Source organism: Spermophilus citellus (assembly GCF_964194105.1).
Source record: "Spermophilus citellus genome assembly, chromosome: 7".
NCBI lineage: Eukaryota > Metazoa > Chordata > Mammalia > Rodentia > Sciuridae > Spermophilus > Spermophilus citellus.
The window spans coordinates 86435126-86458663 of NC_138188.1; the positions used below are offsets into that span (position 1 = coordinate 86435126).

The window sequence follows — 23538 nt, forward strand, 5'->3', positions numbered from 1 at the left end:
TAAGTTATAGACATCTTTATTTTAAAATCTCATCTGCCAATTTAGCGTTTTCCACCAACTCGGGGAGCGGAAACCTTCACAGGTTTCACAATCTTTTGCTTAGGTGCTGCCTTTGTGGGAGCCTGTAAAAAGATAATATGACATTATATGACATTACTTAACAAAACTTTTATCAAAATTTTATGTAACTCCCCATGTTAAAAGTTCATTTCCATCTTTATAATGAAAGACAAAGATACTGTACAGATTGGAGAATAAGGAGACACAATTGGGATTATGAACTGTATCCAAATAGAAAAAGGATGCTATCTTTATTAGTAGTATAGAACCAATGTTGATTTCTAGTTTAAAGTTTTCATCATGGCAACAAAAAAGCTGTGTAACTCTACACTGTTACCAAAACCTTTCTAAGAAATAAAGTTTAAAAATCAAAAGCCACATTTATTTTCCCCATTCCCAATACCTAATATTAAAAAGACACCGTGACTCCTAGAAAGACAACTTCAGAGACCTGAACCAATCACCCAGAAATCCAATAAAGTCTGGGTATCTACTTTCACTTACTACTCTTTGGCTTATAACAAAAACTTGGTTATATTAAGAAATTCAAGAAAACCCCCACAATTACCTTAGCAGCAGCCATTGCCGTCTTTTTAGATGCCTGCTTAGCCTTTTTTGCTTCCTTGGCAGCCCTGTGCAGTTAAAGATTAAAAATTTAGACAAAGTACTTTACTCCTTAAGAGTACCACTAGTTAAGACAGAGCTACAGTTTCAGAACTATCAAATTGCTTCCTTCCCCCCATTTCTATTTTTCATTTCTAGGCTAAGTCCCAAATCCAAGGGGATTAATTTCATCATCAAGTCACTTTTGTTAACATGTATTACAGAGTACAGTAAATTTTACTGCATATGCCATTTTATTTTGTTGTACTGGGAACTGGCTTTACCACTGAGCTATATCCCTAGACCTTTCAACTTTTGAGACAAGGTCTAACTAAGTTGCTGAGGCTAGCCTCAAACTTGCAATCCTGTCTCAACTTCCAAAGTTGTTGCAATAGGATTTTTACTTATTAAATATTTATTTTTAGTTGTAGTCGGACACAATGCCTTTATTTTATTTGTTTTTACATGGTGCTGAGAATCGAACCCAAGGCCTTGCACAGGCTAGGCGAGCACACTACTGCTGAGCCACAACCCCAGCCCCTCCACATAGGATGTTTTTCCCACTTTTTAAAAATTTTTAATTTGTTATAGGACAGCAGAATGCATTACAATTCATATGGCACATAAAGAGCATAATTTTTCATCTCTTTGGTTTGCATATAGAATTTCAACACAACAGAAATTAAAGCCTGGCATGGTGTCAATGGCCTATAAGTAATCCCAACTACTCTGGAGGCTGAGGCAGGAAGATCCCAAGTTTAAGGATAGGCTTCAGGAACCTAGGGAAACCGTGTCTCTAATTAAAAATCAAATGGGCCAGGGACGTAGCTCAGCAAATCTCATCTGGGTTCAATCCCCAGTACAAAAAAATAAAACAAATTAGACTATATTGTAAATAAAACATAAAGTTTACCCCCAAGAGTTGAAATGTTCAGTGAACCATTTCTTACCTAATAGCTTGCTCTCGTTGAGCCTTTCTAACTTCTGGTTTCTGATTCCTCTTGGCCATGATATCAGCAAGGGATGCACCAGTGATGGCCCTCTGAAATTTGACTGCACGTCGAGTTCTCTTCTTTTGAATTTCTTCCTACAAAACAAAAACATGGGAGCACACTTATTAACCTAAGTCTTTTAATAAGACTTAGATTTTTAAGAAAGGGCTAGTGGGGGGAATTGAATTTATCAATATTCTTAAGACACTAAAAACAAAACTGAGTTGTAAAACAAAAATTAATGAAGTCTTTTAAGACTCATACTCAACAACAAAAAAATTAATGCCAATTATTTGAAATGAAATAAAACGTGTAAGTTTTCTACTTATGAACTATTTTTTTAAGAGAGAGAGAGAGAGAGAGAATTTTTTTTAAATATTTATTTGTTTTTAGTTTTTGGTGGTCACAACATCTTTGTATGTGGTGCTGAGGGTCGAACGTGCTACCGCTTGAGCCACATCCCCAGCCCCTTATGAACTATTTAAATCATCTATTTTGAACTTTTTTTAAGCACCTCAAACTCTGCAAACACTAAACAATATCTCCCCATTCTTTCTCCCTATTAACAGCCTACTCTAGATAACTTAAAAAAGTGGAAGCATTTTGTATTTCCACTTGGCCTATCTTCAAGGTTCATAAGAAGTCAACTGGTTATTAGCCTTTTTTTAAGCCTGTATGTAACAGGCTGAGCATCTGCAACCACAAAATCCAAACTGCTCTAAAATCCAAAATTTCTTGACAACCACAATGGAAAGGTTGTTAAAATATCAAATTACCTTCAGGCTATTTATAAGAACCGTAATGAATTAGATTTAGGTCCCTCAACAAAATATTTCATTATAAATATCCAGCTAATCCAAGTTCCTGAAACATTCCATTCCAGAGATACTTACTGCTTCAAGCATTTGGAATGACAGTTATTCAACTGTGCATTTTGTTATCCATTAATCTTCTGATGCATATTCATTTTTACCTTTTGGCTGTTGTGAACAATGGTGTTATTAACATCAGTATACAAGTTAGGGAGTACCTATTTTCATTTCTTTGGGGTATAAACTTAAGAGTTGAAATGCTAGATCATGGGCTGGGTTTGTGGCTCAGTGTTAAGTGCGCTCATCTAGTATGCATGAGGCACTGGGTTCGATCCTCAGCATCACATAAAAATGAAATAAAGATATAAGAAAAAAGAAATGCCAGATCATAATGAATTTAACAATGAATTAAATGATTGTTTCCATAGTGGCTGCACCATTTTATATCCAGCAATGAACAAGGGTTCCAGCTTCTCCTTGTCCGCACCAACACCTATAATATCCCATTTCTTTTTTTGACAATAGTCATCCAATCCATTTTTAAAATGGAAGTAGAAATAATTACCCCTCACCCCCATACTGAGGATTGAACTCAGGGCCTCCAACAAGCTAGGGAAGTACTCTACCAGGGATCTACATCACCAGCCTGTTTAAATTTTCTTTTGAAACAGGTCCTGGCTAAATTGTCCAGGCTGGCCTGAATTTTTGGTCTGCCTCCCTCAGACTCCTAAGCAGCTGGGATTATAGGTGTGTACTACCATGCAGGCAGTAGGCACTTTCCCTCCTCTTCCACACAGGAAATGCTCACTAAATAAGCATAAATATCCCAAAGTCATCTGAATAACAGATGTAGTTCTACCATCACAATCAAAACTTTTTTCCTCACAAACCTCGTCATCTAGCTAAGGACACGGCCCCCCAAAAAAGCAAGGCTCCCAAAAATTTATTTTAGGTTTCAGGATGAACCAGTACTACAAGTTGGGAGACTAAAGTGATCTACGTTAATCTATGTTAGTGCTAATCCTATGGGGACTATATTAAAAACCAAGTTATAAGAAGACTCAATCACGCACTGGAACTGCATTAACATCTCCATCATGCTCTATAACCCAAATGTAACTAATGTAATTTGTACAAAGGGGTATTTTCAGATTTCAACTTCATACTACTAAGCCTAAAATGTACATCATCTTATCTCTTTTCACTTCAGTGATGCTTTACAGATTTTACAAGCACATTTCAATAACTCTCTCATTTAGTCAAAAAATTACATGACAGAAACCAATGCTCAGGAAGCTAAATTTCTTTAGAGATTGCCCCACAACACCAAAGGGTATTCCACTCACCGACTGGCCCTTTTTGTGCTTCCTTCTGTAGAGGACAGTCCAGTTTATCTGCCGAGGATTCCTCTTGGATAGGAAAGCCGACTCGCATTTTGCATTAAGAAATTGGAAAACCTGTTGTCACAAATCCAAAGTCATTACCTACCTAGCTATACAAATAAAAGACGCTGAGCTTAAAAACCCGTCAAAATATTTTAGAGCTGTTTTATGAAATTGGGGCTCACAGAGACCAGAAAACTTAGGTCATATAACTGTTAGTAACTGAGTTAATACCCCCAAGGTCGCTACGTTTGGTCGGTACTCCCAAGGAGGCAAAGCTATGCTTTAAGCAAAGGTGGGGTATCAAATTCCGATAATTCTGCTCATGTCCCTCCCGAGATTCCAAAAGGACCTGTGGCCGTCTAACAAGCAGATATCCGGGTACCCTGGTTACTTCGCTTACGCTACGTCATTAATTACACAAACCGCTCGTTTCCCACTTGGCTCACACTACATTAAGCCTCAATGGTTCACTTAGAAATTCCTGATTCCAACCATCACTCCACACAAGGCTCCCGAACCCTTTCAGAAGCCAACAGACTGGTAAGAAATTAAGCCATTTACACTGAAGTAGGTCGGTTTTTCCTTTTCAGAGGAAAAAAAGCTAATGCGGCCTTTTACCTTTCCGTCGGTCCTGGCGTAGCGCCTCCCGTGTCCGGGGTATATCTTGTACCCACTAAAACTGCACAGCTCGACCCTATAACAAAAAGTGAAAACCCATTAAGGGGGCTGTTTACAAGTAATAGCCATGCCCAGGACGCCGCAGAGAGGTTCTGCGCGAGGATGGAAGCGGATTGGAATTCAAGCTTACTTCATGGCTGCGGCTGCTGGGATAAAGGGACGACAGCGAAGAGAAGGAGAGAATCACGGGAAAAGACCTTATAAGGTCGTGGGGAGAATCCCCACCCCTAATCCCTTTCGCTCACTTGGGCGCTTGGTGATGACGTCACGTGGCGGCGCAGAATCGCGGCGTCCTTGGCTACGGAGGGACTGGGGAGGAATTCCACTAGACTGCGGAGCGCTCAGTGGAGAGGGGAAGGAGGTGGCCCGGTGGGCCGACTGGCGGTCGATTCTAGGTCATTCCTCCATGGGCCAGGTGTTCTAGAGCCAACAGTTCTACTGCAAAGATTGTGAACGAAAGAGAAGGGTGTCCTGTGTCCTCGCTCTTCTTCCTTTTGTACAGACCCACAGACTTACACCCCGCAGGTTAAACGCAAGTCACATTTTGCCTTCCGCATTAGCCCATTTACAAAACTAAAGTTAAATTTTACGGGCCAGGATGTAGCTGTGTGGTAGAATACATGTTGCTCGAAGCCATGGGTTTAATCCCCACCACCAGAAGGAGGAAGTGGGGAGCTTTACTATTAACGTTAAAAAACGGAGAAGGGGTCTGTGGTTATAGCTCAGCAGCAGAGCGCTTGCCTCGCACATCTGGGGCACTGGGTTCAATAAAAATATTGTGTCCATATAAAAAAAAATCTTTAAAAAAACAGGGAGGGAGGGGGAAGTGCTGGGGAATGATATTGGGCAAACTGTATTGTTAACATCCTGTGCATGTACGAATATGTAACAGCAAATCCCATCAATATGTACAACTGTAATGCACTAATAAAAATGTAAAAAATAAAACAATGATATCCAGAACTGTCTTCCATAGTGTTGGCACCTTGCGTTAATTATAATTAACATTCGTTGAGACCTTTCTTCGTGCTAGGATTTGTGCTATAGAGTTTACATACTTTAGCTGATTCATTTTACAAAGTTCCTATTGAGTATGTGAGGAAACTGCAAAATTACATTAGCAGATCTGAGAGGAGTTCCTTTGTGGTGAATGGTTGCTTAGGGAAGCTGAAGGACCTGATGGAGAGTGAAGCTCTTTCCAGGCCTGTCGGAGGACCCAGGCCTCAATTTCTTGAGGTTTTTTTTTTTTTTTTTTTTTTTTTTTTTTGTAATTCTAGATAATTATCTAGTATGTGAAGGGGGACAGTCAAGAAGCAATCCTTGAATTCTTGAATGGGAGACTGGCATGCATAATACATGAATAGGAAACCAATGAAATGATTTAAATTGTACTTTCTAACAACAACTCGCCCAAAAATGTTTTGTAAGGTAGATGATATGAAGAGATTTGGAATGTTCAGTGAGATGACTGATGTCAAGAAAGTATAGAATTATGTTGAACCAGTCAAGAATGAGTTAAAAGAGATTTGTGTGGAATCAAAAGGCAGAGCAAAGAATTTTTGCTGGACTAACTCTGACCAGCTGTTGAAAATGCCTAGTATACTTGGAAGCTGTTTGCTTCCTTAGGCTTCTGTAGCTTGATGAACTTAGCCATGGGATTTTTATCCAACTGTATTATAAATCATAGCTAATTTTAAAATGATTTGTGGGGGTGGGGGGATGGGGGTGTTAATCTGGCATTGAACCCAGGGGTGCTTAACCACTGAGCCACATCCCCAGCCTTTTTTTATGTTTTAATTTGAGACAGGGTCTTGCTAAGCTGTTTAGGGTCTCACTAAGTTGCTGAGGCTGGCTTTGAACTCATGATCCTCCTCCCTCAGCCTCAGGAGTAGCTGGGATTACAGGCCTGTGTCATCATGACTGGCAAATGTTTGATCTTTTAAAGAAAAAAATCTGGAATAGTCCTGACTTCTACAAGTTGCAAGTCTCAGCTGGATGTGAATAGGGGTTGAGTCAAGATCTACCTGCAGGATTATAGTCCCATCTGTTGGACAGAATCTCAGAATTTATATCCCTGTCCAGCATTTTAGAAAGATGTTGGGTGGTTTTGATCTTTGAAATTCATTTTGGCCTGACTAGTTTTATGAAGGAAAAGCAGGAAAGTGGATCTTCAGAGTTTGAGCCGCATTTTGCCCTTTCCTGAAGGGCATTCTTGAACTGGTATTTCAAGGGTTCTTTGTAACAGGCTACTGGTATCACAATTTAAATTGTGATCAAAACACTTTTAGAGTAGGAAGAAATTACACAGAAACCCCTAAGAGAATTTGTCTTACTGTTAATAAGCGCAACTTCCAATACCATCCATAATTTTTTTGCTCATTTTATCTTTGCTTTCTCTTATCAGAGGCAAAAGGCTTAGCTGCATTCAGCTCTCTTTTATTTACTTTTGGAGTACTTATGAACCAAACTAGGTGCTGCTCTTTTCAGCCTCTATAACTTCTTTAGCAGTTTTAAACTGCTAAAGGCTGATATGGTGGCATGTTCCTGTAGTACCAGCTACTCGGTAGGCTGAGGGAGCCAGGCTGGGCAACATAGGGTAACTGCATCACAAAAACACCCTGAATTATCTATTGTTGTTAACAATAGATAATTCAGGGTGTAAGAAAAATATGATGATGGGAGCTAGGTGAATAGTGGTATCATTGTTAAGGGAGAAGAGATAAAGAAGCAGGTTTCTTCCGGGGAAAAGTTTTTGAAAGACTAGTTTAGGATGCTCATAATACAGGAAAATAGCTGTGTGGTGGGAAGTTCAGATGAGTGTTTAGGATATATTTTAGGAGTAATGAACCTATTTATGGTGACAGTAGGCTATGTAGGATACCCATCATCTAGTATCAAAGCCTGGCTTCTCTGGAAGCAGTTACAGTTTGGGGTTCAAGGTATTTATTGCAAATCAAGTCTTGTGAAAGGAAGAGGGTGAAAGCAGTATTAGGCAGAGGAAGACATTGAATACATTATGGACTCAATTAAAACCTCAGTCAGCTCTGCAAGCAGGAGTTCCCTGAAAGGGATAGTTGGGCAGAAATGAATTTAAGAATGAGGCAGAGACACATTCAAGGGACAATGGGCTATCACAAGAGTGAGACATCACTAGGGCAGTAGTGCACGCCTGTAATCCCATCTACTCTGAAGGCTGAGGCAGGAAGATCATGAGTTCAAAGCCAAGCTTAGCAAAAGTGAGGTGATAAGCAACTCAGTGAGACCCTGTCTCTAAATAAAAGGCAAAATAGGGCTGGGGATATGGCTCAGTGATTGAGTGCCCCTGAGTTCAATCCCTGGTACCCCAAAAAGAAAAAAAGAGTGAGACATCATTTGGGGATAAAGCAAAAAATACAGGGGCCAGGGTTGTAGCTCAGTGGGAGAACGCTTACTTGACACATGTGAGGCACTGGGTTTGATCCTCAAAAATAAAATAAAGAAAATAAAGGTATTCTGTCTGTCTACAACTAAAACAAAATATTAAAAGAAAAAAAAAAGTGCTTGGTGCCGTGGTGCACACCTGTAATCCTAGCAGTTCAAGAGGCTAAGGCAGGAGGATTGAGAATTCAAAGCCAGCCTCTGCAATTTATAGAGTCCCTAAGCAGTTCAGTGAGACCCTGCCTCCAAATAAAATATATTTTTAAAAGGGGTGGGGATGTTGCTCAGTGGTTAAGCACCCCTCAGTTCAATCCCCTGTACCAACAACAACAACAACAACATCAAAAAGACAATTCAAGGGAGAGTGAGAGAGAGACTCTCTTGCCTGGGATTCTGGGCTTTTCTTTCTTTTTCTTTTTTTTTAGTTATACATGCACACAATATCTTTATTTTATTTATTTTTATGTGGTGCTGAGGATTGAACCCAGGGCCTCACATGTATGAGGCATGCACTCTGCCACTGAGCCACAACCCCAGCTCCCCCAGGGCTTTTTTTTTTTTTTTTTTTTTTTTTTTTTAAGAACACTTGGTGAAGAGTGGGTATGGGAAGATAATGTGGGGATGACATCAATCTGAAATCACAAGATGTTTATGGTGGTTTGATCATTCTCAGGATCCTTAGGGTAAAGTGCTCTCCACTGTTTGATCTGAAATAGAGAACATTAAGAAGTACCCTACAGTACAGATTTCTTAAAATATTGTCTCTTTTTTTGCTTAGTCTGTTTACTAAATGGACTACTAAATAGTACACAAGGTAATTTTGATAAGTGAGTGAATTTACAATAACTAAGATTTGAAGGTTTCCCAGAAATTTGGGAATGACAGGCCTGGGACAGAGAACTGGATTGGGGAGTAACAGGCCTGGGAAGAAAGGTATGCAAAGCATTAGCATAAGGCAAAAGACTTTTAAATTCAAATTATATTTTCTAGCTAGGTGTGATGACACAAGTCTGTAATCCCAGTGACTTGAGAGGAATACAGGTTCTAATCTGAGACCAACCTGGGCAATTTAGCAAGACCCTGTCTCAAAAATTTAAAAAAGGACTGGGGGATTGGGGTTGTAGCTCAGTGGTTGAATGCTTGCCTCAAACATATAAGACACTAGGTTCGATCTGCAGCACCACATAAAAAAAATAAATAAAATATTGTGTCCATCTACAATTTACAAAAATGGACTGACATAGTTTAGTAACTTAGTGATAGTGCCCCCTGGGGTTTGATCCCCATTACTACCCCCCTCCAAAAAAAAAAAAAAAAAAAAACACCACTCCTAAAATCATTTTTATATATATACATATTTCTTTCTACCTGTTTTTTTTTTGTTTGTTTGTTTGTTTAACCTCAGGGCAATTATTGCCTACCAGAATGTCTTGTGTTAGGCCAAATGGCCAAGTGTCATTTTACCTCCACCTTGCTCAGTCACAAGATGTGAGCTGCCACTTGAAGGTCAAGAGAAAGTGAGGAGAGATAGAGAGAGAGAAGAAGAAGGAAAAGGAGAAGAGGAAGAGGAAGAAGAGGAGGACGAGGAGAAGAGAGAGGAGAGAGAGAGAAAGAAAGCGAGAAATGACACACGTTTGTCAGAGCTGACAAATAAAAGCCATCTCTCTGTAGGAAAGAAAGGCAAAACAGGCTTGAGTTCTGGGACTTTCATGAGGGAGGCTCAGGAATCAGAGCAGGGTGAGTCCTAATTTGGGTTGGGTTGGTATGAGGGAATGGGTGACCCTTTCTCAGAAATGCCCTTGGGCAGGAAAGCAAAACTTTTTCCTTAAAATGGCAGCTTTCACTTAAGATGGCCATCCAGATGTTAAGCAAGGACCTTGTATTAGGCAGCAAGCCCTTGATTGAAGGGAGATCTAGAGAGTGCTTCTGTGTGTCCCACCCAAAGAAAAAGTGAGTCAGCAAAAAAAATTAATCTAGAAATATAAGTTTTTAAGGGATAGGAGAAGAGCAAGAAGAATCAGCTGAAGGAGAGTGAGCAGATGAGGTCAAAGATTTTCAACAGTGGGCTGGGGATGTGGCTCAAGTGATAGTGCGCTCGCCTGGCATGCGTGCGGCCCGGGTTCGATCCTCAGCACCACATACAAACAAAGATGTTGTGCCCGCCGAAAACTAAAAAATAAAGATTAAAAAATTCTCTCTCTCTCTATCTCTCACTCTCTCTTTAAAAAAAATAAAATAAAAAAAAAGATTTTCAACAGTGCTAAAAACTATATAAAGTTTAAGTGAGACAGTAACAGGAATGTGTAAATATGAATGCCTTTGGAATGAATGACTCAAGTGTTACTTTTTGTGTTTCATTCTAACAGTATTCTCTTAACCTGTGAAAAGAGTCTAGCATTTTTAGACTCTTAGCACTGAAGGATATGGACAGTAGGTCCCAAGGAGGGAATTGTTCCTCTACCTGTCCTCCTGCCCGGCCCTAAATTAACCCTGCCACCAAAACTCCTCCCATGACCTGGCCATGCCCACCAAAATGGTCTGCCAAAAGTAACTAACTCCTCCCAAAAACTGGCTCTGGTAAAATCTTTTTTTTTTTATTGATTGATTGATTGATTTTATTTTTTTAAATACACGACAGTGGAAATGCATTACAATTCTTATTACACATATAGAACACAATGTTTCATATCTTTGTATATAAAGTATGTTCATGCCAATTCATGTCTTTATACATGTACTTTTTTTTGCATTAGAATTCTTTTTTTTTTAAAAGAGAGAGTGAGGGGGGGGGAGAGAGAGAGAGAGAGAGAGAGAGAGAGAGAGAGAGAGAGAGAGAATTTTTAATATTTATTTTTTAGTTCTCGGCGGACACAACATCTTTGTTGGTATGTGGTGCTGAGGATCAAACCCAGGCCGCACGCGTGCCAGGCGAGCGCGCTACCGCTTGAGCCACATCCCCAGCCCTACAATTCTTATTACACATATATACCATTTTTCATACAATTTTTCATAATGGTAAAAACTTATAAAACCCAGACCCTCGTGGTGGCCTGCTGCCATCCATTCCAAACCCCAGATGTGCCCCACCTGCATTGGCCTGTTGAGGTTTGCCTCCATTTTCTTTTTATTTTTGTATTCTCTTTCATTTGCTTTCAAACACCATAGTTTCCTGCAGTTCACAATCCCAAGACCCTAAGGCATTGACTTTAGGGAATATTTTGAAAGGAATGCCTAGTAACTATATTAGAAAATAACTAGGTTAAACAAATAATACAGTGCTTCTTGATAGAAGGGCACAATAGTACCTATGAAACATTCTTTAATAAAATCTAAATCTACTCAAGCTTTCATATCTATAAATCTTAGGAAATACAAGGGATGAAGGAACATGTGAATCAACTATAGAGATGTAGTTGGCAATATTTAGTGTGTGAAAAACAGGATAAGAATTTTTTCAACAACATATAAACTGAAAAGAGATTAGAACCTATAAATAGGACCAGCACATAAATAATCTGCAGGGGAGAATAAAAGTGAGCTGGAAAAAATATGAATGTATTTAGTTTCTTCTGCTATGTATCTCTGAACTTTTATAGTATTTTTTTTCACTTGCAATATAATGTTAGGCTCTTAGACCAGGATATATACTAGGCCAGTGCAGCCTTCCCTGGTGCCCAGGAACCCAACATGTGTGCTTACACTCAAATGGCCCACTAGCTCTCAGTCCTGGCTCCAACAGGCAGTGCCTTAGTGGGGACCAGAAATCCTAGCCAGCCATATTCCGTTGCCTTCCTGGCCAAACGTACAGCAGACAGGCAACCTCTTCTCCCTACACCCAATTTGTTTTGTACCTGGATCTTGGATGAATCATCAAATCAAGTTGTTTGCCCACTTGGGGGACAAGGGATGTACTCATGGCAGCAGGGAGCATCATGGAACTGCTGCATGTGAGCAGAGGCACCAAACCCAAGGTACTATTCTTTATTATCTCATTGTACTTCACTTACAAAACAAAATCAAAGATAAAGTTAAGACTTTCAAGGTAGCAGCTGCAGAGTATTATACTCAGGTATGGACCTCTCCTTAGTTTGGTGCCTCATGCAACTATAGTGCTTGTGCTAATTGAAGCTGGTTCTGCCTGAAAAGAAATTTATGAGCCTTGTCACTAACTAATTGCAATGTATGGATTTTATTTAATCCCTGATTTGAACAAACAAGCTAGACAGATTATGGGGGTAATTAGAATACTACTTGGATTCTTTTTTAAGGGGTACTAGGGATCGAACTCAGAGATACTCGACCACTGAGCCACATCCCCAGCCCTATTATTTGCATTTTATTTAGAGAAAAGATCTCACTGAGTTGTTTATTTCCTTGCTTTTTGCTGAGGCTCCTTTTGAATTTGTGATCCTCCTGTCTCAGCCTCCCTAGCCACTGGGATTAGAGGCCTGTACTGCTGCACCCGGCCTGCTTGGATTTTTTTTATATGAAGATTTACTACCAAGGCTGATGGTGTGGCTCAGTAGTGGAGCATTTGCCTAGCATGTGTGAGGCACTGGGTTTGGTTCTCAGCACCACATATAAATAAATAAAATAGGGGCTGGGATTGTGGGTCAGTGGTAGAACGCTTGCCTAGCACGTGCGAGGCCCTGGGTTCCATCCTCAGCACCCCATAAAAATAAATAAAATAAAGGTACTGTGTCCAATTACAACTAAAAAAATAAATATTTAAAAAAATAAATAAGTAAAATAAAGATCAATTGACAACTAAAAATTCTTTTTTAAAAAAGATTTACTATTATTTTTTAGATGTTAAAATCATACTGTGTTATGTACTTTTTAAAAACTCTTATTTTTAGAGATATATACTAAATATTTAAAGATTATATAATGTGATAGCTGGCATTTGCCTTAAAATAATCTGAGGGAGGTGTTAGTAGAAAAGGGAATATCTGAAAAAATCGTTGTCCAGGCATGGGTAATGGTTAAAGTTGGTTGTTGGGTATCAAGTCTCATCAAAATAGTCTCTATATTCTTATATACTCTTTTAAACACTTTCCATGATAATTTTCAATTATGATATGCCTTGGGATTGAAAAACTTGAAGTCCCACAATTCAGTCCTGAAAAATGGAATAAGCAACATTTGTATTATTTTTAATTTAAAAAAGCATATTAGGGCTGGGGTTGTGGCTCAGCAGTAGAGCGCTCGCCTAGCACATGCGAGGCTCTGGGTTCTATCCTCAGCACCACATAAAGTAAAATAAAGACATTTTGTCCACCTATAACTAAAAAATAAATAAATAAATATTTTTTAAAAAAAAAGCATTTTAGGGGCTGTGATTGTAGCTCTGTGGCTGAGCGCCTGCCTAGCACATGTGAGGCACTGGGTTAGATCTTCAGCACCACATAAAAATAAAAAAAATAAAATAAATGCATATTGTCCATCTACAACTACAATAAATAAATAAATCATTTTAAGGGACTGAGAATATAGCTCAGTGACAGAGTGCTTAGGATTGTTAGGCCCTTAGCTCATCGCCAGCCCCACACACATAAAGAATTTTTTTGTTTATTTATGTATTTGCAGTGCTGGGGTTTGAACCCAGGACCTTGTACATGCTAGGCAAGCACTCTACCATTGAGCTACAGTTACTCTCCCCAAATAGTTTAAAAGAACAACTTCATACAAGAATGTTTATAACATATTTATCCATAATAATAACATATCCATAATATAACATTTTTATCCATAATACAGAAATATAGAAAATAGTCTAGGTGTCCATTACAGATAAATATGTAAACAAATATAATATACATTTATTTAATATACTCAGTAATGAATTATTGATTTATATATCAACACTGATGAGTATCAAACATTATGTTCATCAAAAGCCTTACATAAAAAAGTAAATACTGTGTACCTCTGTGTGTGTGTGTGTGTGTGTGTGTGTGTGTGTGTGTATATATCAAGTTCTACATTGTACAAAACTAACCTTTAGTGGGAGAAAAATCAGAGTAGTGCTTGACTCTGACTGGGCAAGGAAAAGAGTAACTGGGAAGGAGGGAACTTACTATGTTAATGGTAATGTATATTTTCATGAATTAATTACAGCTTGTCAAAAATCAGAATATTCAATATTTAAACACTTCATTGTATATGAACTTTATTGCAACAGAAGAAACTAGTAGAGAGGCATTTAGCACTAGTGTAATACATGCTGAAGTGTTTAAAGATAGGCATATTTACATTAAAAACATGGTGGATAAATGGATAGATATGTGACAAATATAATAAAATGTTGACAATAGGCTGAATGGTAGGTGTAGTGTTCACTGTGAAATTCTTCCCAATTTTCCATTTGAAATTTTTCATATTTTGGGAAACTAAATAAAGGGAGCCCTCTTGTGGCAAAGTGTAGTATTACTGATTGTTTGAAAAAAACAAACCCAAGCAGGGCCTGATGGTGCCTGCCTGTAATCCCAGTTGCTCAAGGGGATCAGGGGTTCAAAGCCAGCCTTGGCAATTTAGCAAGCCCCTGTATCTAAATAAAATATTTAAAAGGACTGGAGATATTGCTCAGTGGTTAAGTAACCCTGGGTTCAATCCCTGGTACCAAAACCAAACCAAAACAAAAACTAACAAAGCATGTTTTTTTATGTGATTTGATACATAATAATTGCTTATTATTTTTCACATACTCTATGAATTTGCAGGGATGGGTACTGGGGATTTATCCTAGGGGTATCTTACCACTGAGCTACATCCCCAGTCCCTTTTTTTTTTTCAATTTAGTTGCTATGGCTGGATTTATAATCTTCTTGCCTCAGTTTCCCTGAGTTGCTGATATTTGAGGCATGTGCCGCCATGTCTTGCTTACTCTATTGATTTTCTTATGTGCTCAAGTTGTCTATTTAACTGGAAAACTTTCTTCCTCCTCACTGAACGTCTTACTTAGATTTTACTTAGATTTTGCTAGAATAAAGGTTGGCAAGCTTTTCCAGTAAAGGAACAGAGAGCAAATATATTAGCTTTCATGGGCTAAAAGGCAGAATTGAAGATATAGCACAGGTACTTATAATACAAGAAAGAAAAATAATTTCCACAACACTTTCATTACAACTAAAAAATAAATATTGGTAAAATTAAACTTCTGTGAGGATAGACATCTTGCTTTTTATTTTGTAGCAATGTATTTTTTGTGTGTGTGATTAAAAAGTATTATCAAATTATCAGAATTAACAAACTTCCAAGAATTAATTCCCATGTCACTCAGAGTTCCATAAAATGATTGAGAGTCTTCATTTAGAAAAATTTCAATCTTGGCCTTGAGCTTTTTTAAAAAAAAATTATGATAAAACATCATCGCCGTGTAACAGGTTAAATCAGGATATTCTACTGCTATTTTGATAAAAATTCATGGGCTGACAAGTTATGTTCATGAGGGTGAATGAAATTTATTGTTGATATTGCTCATTCAATAATACATAGTAGATTCAAATTCTTTCCAGTGTATCAATTAAAAATATAGAACTTAAATGCCCTCATTTTCATTAGGCATGAAAATCAGTGAAACCAAGCCTTTTAAAAATATTCTTGGGCTGGGGTTGTGGTTCAGTGGTAGAGCACTTGCCTAGCACAACTGAGGCACTGCATTCGATCCTCAGCATCACATAAAAATAAATAAATAAATAAATAAATAAATATAGTGGAAAAAATATATATTCTTGCCTATTTTATGCAGCTATTTGTGAACTGGCCTCCATAAGTCTGTTTCTTCAGTTCATTAAAACACTGACTCAGAGAAATGAATTACAGTAGATGGGGTAGAGAGAGAAGATGGGAGGGGAGGGGAGGGGGGATAGTAGGGGATAGGAAAGGTAGCAGAATACAACAATTACTAATAGGGCATTATGTAAAATTGTGGCTGTGTAACCGACGTGATTCTGCAATCTGCATTTGGGGTAAAATTGGGGGTTCATAACCCACTTCAATCTAATGTATGAAATATGTCAAGAGCTTTGTTATGTTGTGAACAACCAATAAAAAAAATAAATTAAAAAAAATAAATAAAACACTGACTCATTGAATAAACAGAAATAAATGAGCTTTGACAGTAATTCAAGACCACTCTCAGCAACTTAATGAGAACCTGTCTCAAAATAAAAATAAAAAGGACTAGAGATGTACTTAGTGGTAAAACACCCCTGGGTTCAATCCTCAGTAGCCAAAAAAGTTTATAAAATAAAAATGCTACAGGAAGCTAAAGTTAATTTATTGGAGAACTTTTTTCTTTCTCTTTTCTTCTTTTTTTTTCAGGGGATTGAACCTAGGGGCACTTTACCACTGAGCTACATCCCCAGCCTTTCTATTTTTTATTTTTATTTTGAGATAGGTCTTGCTAAGTTGCCCAAACTGGCCTCAAATTTATGATCCTCCTGCCTCAAACTCTCAAGTTGATGGATTTAAAGACTTGCACCACAATGCCTAACCAAGAAAAAAAAATTAAATTTATTGTAACCTAAATTTAGTGTTTATAAGTCTATAATGATATACAATAATATCCTAAGACTTCATATTTGTTCACCACTCACTCACCCAGAGCAACTTCTAGTCTTACTAGTTCCATTCATGGTATGTGCCCTAAACAGATATATACCTTTTTGTTTCCTTTTTTTTTTAATGTACCATTTTTACTGTATATTTCTATGTTTAGATACACAAATGCCATTGTGTTACAATTGCCTAAAGTATTCATGCTGTACTAGTTTATAGCCTAAAAGGAAAAGGCTATGCCATAAAACCTAGATGTGTAGTAGGTTGTACAATATGGGTTTATATAAATACACTCTATAATGTTTGTTAGCAACAGAATCACCTAACAATACATTTCTTGGAACATATCCTTGTTGTTAAGTAATGTGATTGTATGTATGATTGATTTTAGAGAATTGGCTCACATGATTTTGGAGGCTGACAAATATAAATTTTTCAGGGTAGGTTGATAGGCTAAAGATCTGGAAAAGAACTAATGCTGTATGTGGTTCAAATTCTAAAGCTGTTTGCTGCAGAATTTCCTCCTGCTCAGGGGAGGGCAATCTTTTCTTCTATTCAGACTGTAAGGGTCCGGCGAAACGTCGGAGGAAGAGACCCCAAGAGACTGTTTTATGCAACAGCAGAAGGGAGGGTTTATTTGGAGACCAGCATGCTAGGGCCCACAGCTCTCTATAGCAAAGAGAGATAGAGCCCTGAGAACAGCTTAAGCAGAGCTTATATACTTTCCCTGGAGAGGGCAGGGAGAGAAGTTACATTTTGTAGTTTGGCAGTTGGGGACAGCTCATTTTGGGAACAAGATTAGCAGACAGTCCACAGTTAGGGACAGCACATTCTGAGAACAAGATTAGCAAACAGTTCGTAAGATTTCAACAGTGTTTTGTTAAGCATATAGAGAAACGGAGTGACAAGTACCTATTTTATTAACCTTTCAAGACCTTCAGCTGATTAAATGAGGCCTACCCTTATTATGGAGACAGTCTGCTTTACTCCAAAGTCCATGAATTGACATGTTAATCTGATCCAAAAATACTCCCACAGAGACATCCCAAATAATATTTAACAACATATCTGGGCACTGTGGCCCTGCCAAGTTGATATATAGATGAACCATCACACTTACTTTACTTTTCTTTTCTTTTTTTTCTTTTTTTTTTTGGTACTGGGAATTGAACCCAGGGGTACTTTACCACATAACTATATCTCCAGTGTGATTTTATATATATTAATTTTGAGACAGGCTCTTGCTCAGTTGCTAAAGGTCTCACTAAGTTACTCAGGCTAACCTGGAACTTGTGATCCTTCTGCCTCAGAATCTTAGGAGAGGGATACAGCCATGTATCACTGTGCCAGGCATAACTTCTCATAAGTTTTATTTACAGCTGGAAGATTTTGAGACTTTTTAAAAGATTAGAATTTGCTGGGCTTGGTGGCACATACCTGTAACAAGTTCACAGCCAGCTTCAGCAACTAATTGAGGTGTTAAGCAACTCAGTGAGACCCTGTCTCTAAATAAAATACAAAAATAAGGCTGGGGATGTGGCTCAGTGGCCAAGTGCCCATGAGTTCCAAACCTGGTACCCCTACACTGCCCCCCCCCCCCGCAAAAAAAAAGATTAGAACTTTTGCACCTGTAATCCAGCGGTTAGGGAGGCTAAGGGGAGAATCACAAATTCCAGGAAACCCTCAGCAATTCAGTGAGGCCCTAAGCAATTCAGTGAAACATTGTCTCAAAATAAAAACTAAAAAAGTGCAGTTGTAAAGTGCCTCTGAATTAAATCCCTGGTACCCAAAAACAAAAGAAAAAAAACACATAATTTAAAAAAAAAAATTCACTTAATTTTCCTTTCTTTTTTCTTCCTGTTTTTTTGAGACCACATTCCCTGTCATCCCGCTGTTTTTTTTTTTTTTTTTTTTTTTTTTGAGACAGAGTCTAACTTGCTTAATTGCTGAAGCTGGCTTTAAAGTTGTGATCCTCCTGCGTCAACCTCCTGGGCCACTGGGATTAGAGGCTTGTACTACCTCGCTGGCTCTAAAACATTCACTTAGTTTTTAATTGGATCACTTGTATTATTTTACTATATTTTACAAAAAATGTCAAAGGGATGAAATTAAAACATCACAGATTCCTTTATTACTTTAGAACAACAACACGAAAACTTCCTTATCTAAGTAGATAAAGACACCAGACAAGGGCTGGGGTTGTAGCTCAGTGGTAGAGCACTTGCTTAGCATATGTGAGGCACTGGATTCGATCCTCAGCACCACATAAAAATAAATAAATAAAATAAAGGTATTGTGTCCATCTACAACTAAAAAAAAAGACACCTGACAAACAACACAGTGGCTTTGTTCTTAAAATCCACTTAAATTTCACCTATTATTTTTCTCATATCTTACTAATATATTGGGGAATAATATTTTAGAATCTCATCTTGAGATGGCTAATTCTTCTATAATCATTATTTTGGGCCCTAGGCATGCATTCTGTTTAGGATTAAGAGTGTTTTGTCCACCCTCCTGAAATTTCATTGTTTGGGGAAGAATGGGTTACCTGCTCACATCTAGAGGAGTGGTGGAGGCCATCATTCACTGGTCCCTAACCTGTTTTGTTTTCCTCTCCTTGACAGAGCTTCCTATTTGTCCATCAATCTCTGGCCAGAAACTCAGCTGGAACCTCCTCATAATATAATGGAATAGCCATAGCCAGTCCCTGGGTTAAAATAGTACTGTAGAATTTTATTGTTGAAATTCTTTTACTTTGGTTCTAAATTTCCTTTTGATTTAGAGACTATGTCTTCAAGATCATAATTTCAAAGAGCTACGACTCTTCTTTTAGACCAGTGTACAGACAACACACATGAAACTATCAGTGCATAACCCTTTCTACTCTTTGGGGTTAACGATCATGTGTGTAACTCCTGTTAAAATAATAAAAGCATAATTCTGATTTTAGAACAATTGACTCTTGTTTTTTATTGTTTTTCTGATTGTATGAACAATAAATGATTTCTTAAACATCCAAGAACACAAAATAATGTGTAAAATACAAGGTGAAATTACCCCCTTAGAGCTGCATTTTCTTATACGGTAGGCTTCTAGCCACATGTAAGCTAATGAGCATTTAAAATGTGGCTTGTCCTCACTGAGACATGCTGTAAATGTAAAATATACTTTGAATTTTAAAGACATAATTAAAAACAAGAATGTAGCTAAGCACAGTGGCATAGGCTTGTAATTGCAGTGACTTAGGAGGATGAGACAGAAGGATTGCAAGTTTGAAGCCAACCTTGGCAATTTAATGAGACCCTTTCTCAAAGTAAACAAAGCAAAACAAATTGCTGGGATTTAGCTCAGTGGTACAGCATCCCTGGGTTCAATCCCCAGTATTTACATAGAACCAAGAAAAAACAAAATAAAAACCCAAAACAAGAATGTAAAAACATTAACATTAATTTTTAAACATGCATATGTTGAAAGGAGAATATTTTTTGGTATATTGAGTTAAATAAAACAATATGTTTCTTTTTACTTTTTAAAAATATGACTTAGAAAACTGAAAATTTCATAAAATCTATACTTTTTTTTACTGCAAAGTGCCACCTCTTAGCAATAATAATTTTAAAAAATCACTGCCGTTTATTGAGGTTTACCATACGCTAGAGATACTGTTTGGGGTCTCTAGGATTTTTAATTGAATTATCATGGTGGTGATAATAGTTTGGAAATTATCATTGCCATTTTTCAGAAGGCAAAGCACAATTTAAATTACAAGTCCAAGATTAGGAGAAACATCACATATATTTCTATACGTAAATAAGTTACACGTAAAAATATATGAAATTAGGAGAAACATTACTAACATATAAAGTAGTTATCACAAAGCCTAGCATATAGCAGGAGATAAATAATGATAATAGATAATAAAGAAAGTTAATGCTCATTTGGGGCTTCTAGATAACTTTAAAGTGGGTATTTCATTGTAGCAGTCTCCTTCCTTGTTATGGTTCATAAATAAGGTTGCAAGACCTTAAAGGTCTACCAATGAATAATAACCAAGAAAGGGCATATTTAATTTAATGTACCTAAATCTTTGAATAAATATTTGTGTGTGTGTGTGTGTGTGTGTGTGTGTATGTATGTGTGAGATATTGGGGATTCAATCCAGTGGTACTTTACCACTGAGCTACACTCACACTTTGAGACAGGGTCTTATTAAATTGCCAAAGCTGGACTTGAACTTTCAATCCTATGGTCTTACCCTTCTGAGTAACTGGAATTATAGCCATGGGCCACTGTGCCAGGCTGTAAAAAAATATCGGCATATTTTTAAAATCTTTACAGTATTACAATTCATTATATTAATAACAGTTTTAAAACTTGAAAACTTAAAAACTATTATGTTTATTTCTCTAACAGATAATTAGAAAACCACCTTCGTTTTGTCAAGGTAAATTGTACTAATGTTGTTCCAGTTTTTTATCTACTTAGTACTTTGCGATGTCTAAACTATATAATACTCTCCAGAAATCCACTATTACAACAATCTCCTTCCTGCTTCGGATCTACATTTCAGTTTATCCTTGTTATATGAGCAGTGTAACTTTTCTAAAACACAAGCTCCATTGTGTCAATCCCTTACTTAAAAACACCAAAAGAAAACTAGTGGATTGAAAGGTGGGAAGCAGAGTGAGGCCAGTAGTTTATAGGTGACCTTTGAAAGTTGACTTTCAAGTGGGAGCTTTTGAGAACGGGATTAATTCAATAAAAGGCATTGTTTTACTTGGTTCATGCCAGTATGGTTGGCAGATGAATTAGAGCCAGCAAAGATGAGTCAGGGCAATTGTCTGTTGGGGATCAAGTATACTGGACTGATAGAAACAAAAATGTTTCTTGTAGACCCTGGGCCTGCCAAAGAAATACTACCTTGCTGAGAGGCTCACAGTTTTAATTAGTAGAAAGCTCCAAATTTTTCAGAATTTGTAGGGTTAAATATATAGAAAATGAGTCAATTTAGTTAAAAGGGTAGCCATTTGATTTTGGACATAAAATCTGTATCTGAAGCACAAAAGAATTTCTGTGCTATGACTGAAGGGTTGCTGAGTCATTTCTGCATGTGAGACCTTGCCCAGGAACATCTGGACTTTTTAAGAGCCATGACTATGCTTCTGCCATTAGGATCCTAGGGCAGGTAAACCAGTTAAAACTTTATTTTGGTTTTTGTTGGGGTTACCAGTACCCCGGGAGAGCAGATTCCTGTTTGGAGCTATGAACTGGCCAGGAAAATAAAGAGTCTGAAAATAATCAAAAAGGAACAGAAGACAATAGACAGAAATAGTTATAAAGGCAGGGCATTGGTGGGTCTTCCAGCCCTGATAGGAACTGGAACTGAACAAGGGAAAAAGGCCCAAATCCTTTTTTTTAAGGGGAACTATGTCAGATGGGTTTTAGTGTGGTAGGCTTCTTGAGGAAAACAAGTTGGGGCTTGGCAGGTTCCACCATCTCCAGGCAGCTGCGTTTGAACCTAGGGCTGTGAGCTAAGTCAGGGTACCAGCATGATCTGGGCTTTCTTGGATGGGGGAATTTCACCCAGGAGTTCCCAGAAAAATAGCCTCCCTACCTTATCATACTCAAACAAACCCATAATTTATACACAGTTTCCAACAAGTTCTTGCTGTAAATTTGCAGAAATCTGTGATTCTGAAGTACTCTCTAAACTTCCAGAATTCCCTCCCAAGTCATTACTGTCAACATTTTGTTCCTCCCTGAGCTAGATAGATAGTCTTTTCAATCATCCTGGCTCATTTCAGGTGTGAAAGAAATGTGACCCTTGTCAGAATAAAAAGGGAATCACTTTTGTCAACCCTAACAACAACCATAAATAAAGCTGGAGAATTATGAAGGAAGGATTTCTTCCTCATGATTCTATTATAATAATTATCATAAGAGATTCTGGCAGAGCCACAAGCTTGCACAAAAGCCACCATAACCATACACAAAAACCAACAAACCAAAAAAAAAAAAAAAAAAAAAAACAAAACCAAAAAAACCCCACTTTTACAAGAACATCTGCCCAGTAACTGTTCACCTTGGACTGACTCCACTTTTTAAAATTTACCTTTGTGACTCAGATTGTTTAAAAATATCTGATGTAATCTTCATTTTTGTATTTAAAAACATTCCCTTGGCTTAGGGATGCATGTTGCTCAGTGATAGAGCACTTTGCCTAGCATGTGAAGCCTTGGGTTTGATCCCCAGATCCACAAAACCAAAAAAACAAAAGCAAAAAATAAAACAACAAAAACAATTCCCTTCCCTCAACTTACTAGAATATGTTAGTAAATCAGGCCCATTTTGCCTGCCATGCAGTAGGCCACTCACTGAAATGCCTAGTTTTGCAAAAGAGAACATGTTTTGTCACAATGTGGCCAAGTGTGTACAGCCAGGAGAGCAAGTCTCAAGTCTACTTCCAGGAAGACATGGTTTGAGATATGTATGAGCAGGTACAGGGAAAAGTGACTGGAGGTTAACTATGAGAAGGTGGAGGGTTAGGTCTAGGAGGTTTAATCAGTAACTAAGAGTGGGTGGTTTATTCAGGTTTCCCCTCTGTTTCAAATATTCCCATAGTTTACTATGGTAATCACATTCCCATCAGAGGGTTGTTCTATTCCCAAATAAATTCATTGGAGAATCTCTCTTTGGTTGTTTTTTATTTTAGTTGACACAGAGAACAGGCAACATTCATATTTGCTGTTCTTACACATATAATAAGACTGTGTTCTCTAGGAAATGGGTCTCTTGATTAAAGGAAAAAGAATACTCCTTCTCATTGCCTCTTCAGATCCAGGTTCAGACTAATCCCGTGGGAAATAGAAAAAAGCTAAGGCAAATGAAGCCAGAGGTAGTAGAACCTGGGAAGGAGGGAGTCCTTACAGAATCAAATGCCTTAAAATCTAGAAGCTTGAGTTACTCGATTTTCCCAAATTATCAGAGATTGGAGAACCATTTCAGAAAGAGGGGAGTTCAGTATAA

General features: G+C 37.8%; 1 protein-coding gene across 1 annotated transcript; it reads right to left on the bottom strand.

Annotated features, from left to right (window-relative positions):
• On the bottom strand, positions 1 to 4736 carry RPL24 (ribosomal protein L24). Its single transcript, XM_081301730.1, has 6 exons — positions 4661 to 4736; positions 4471 to 4546; positions 3814 to 3924; positions 1614 to 1750; positions 629 to 692; positions 1 to 122 (listed from the first exon to the last, which is right to left on the bottom strand). Exons 1-6 carry the CDS (start codon positions 4663 to 4665, stop codon positions 42 to 44), a joined length of 474 nt encoding a protein of 157 aa, XP_081157856.1. The 5' UTR covers positions 4666 to 4736; the 3' UTR covers positions 1 to 41.
• Positions 4737 to 23538: the final 18802 nt, after the last annotated feature.

Excerpts from the sequence above, each read along its gene's own strand:
- RPL24 (XM_081301730.1), bottom strand. Across the intron at positions 3,925-4,470 it reads ACGCCAGGACCGACGGAAAG|GTTTTCCAATTTCTTAATGC; the intron begins GTAAAAGGCCGC and ends TTGTGACAACAG. Across the intron at positions 1,751-3,813 it reads AGCACAAAAAGGGCCAGTCG|GAAGAAATTCAAAAGAAGAG; the intron begins GTGAGTGGAATA and ends TTTGTTTTGTAG.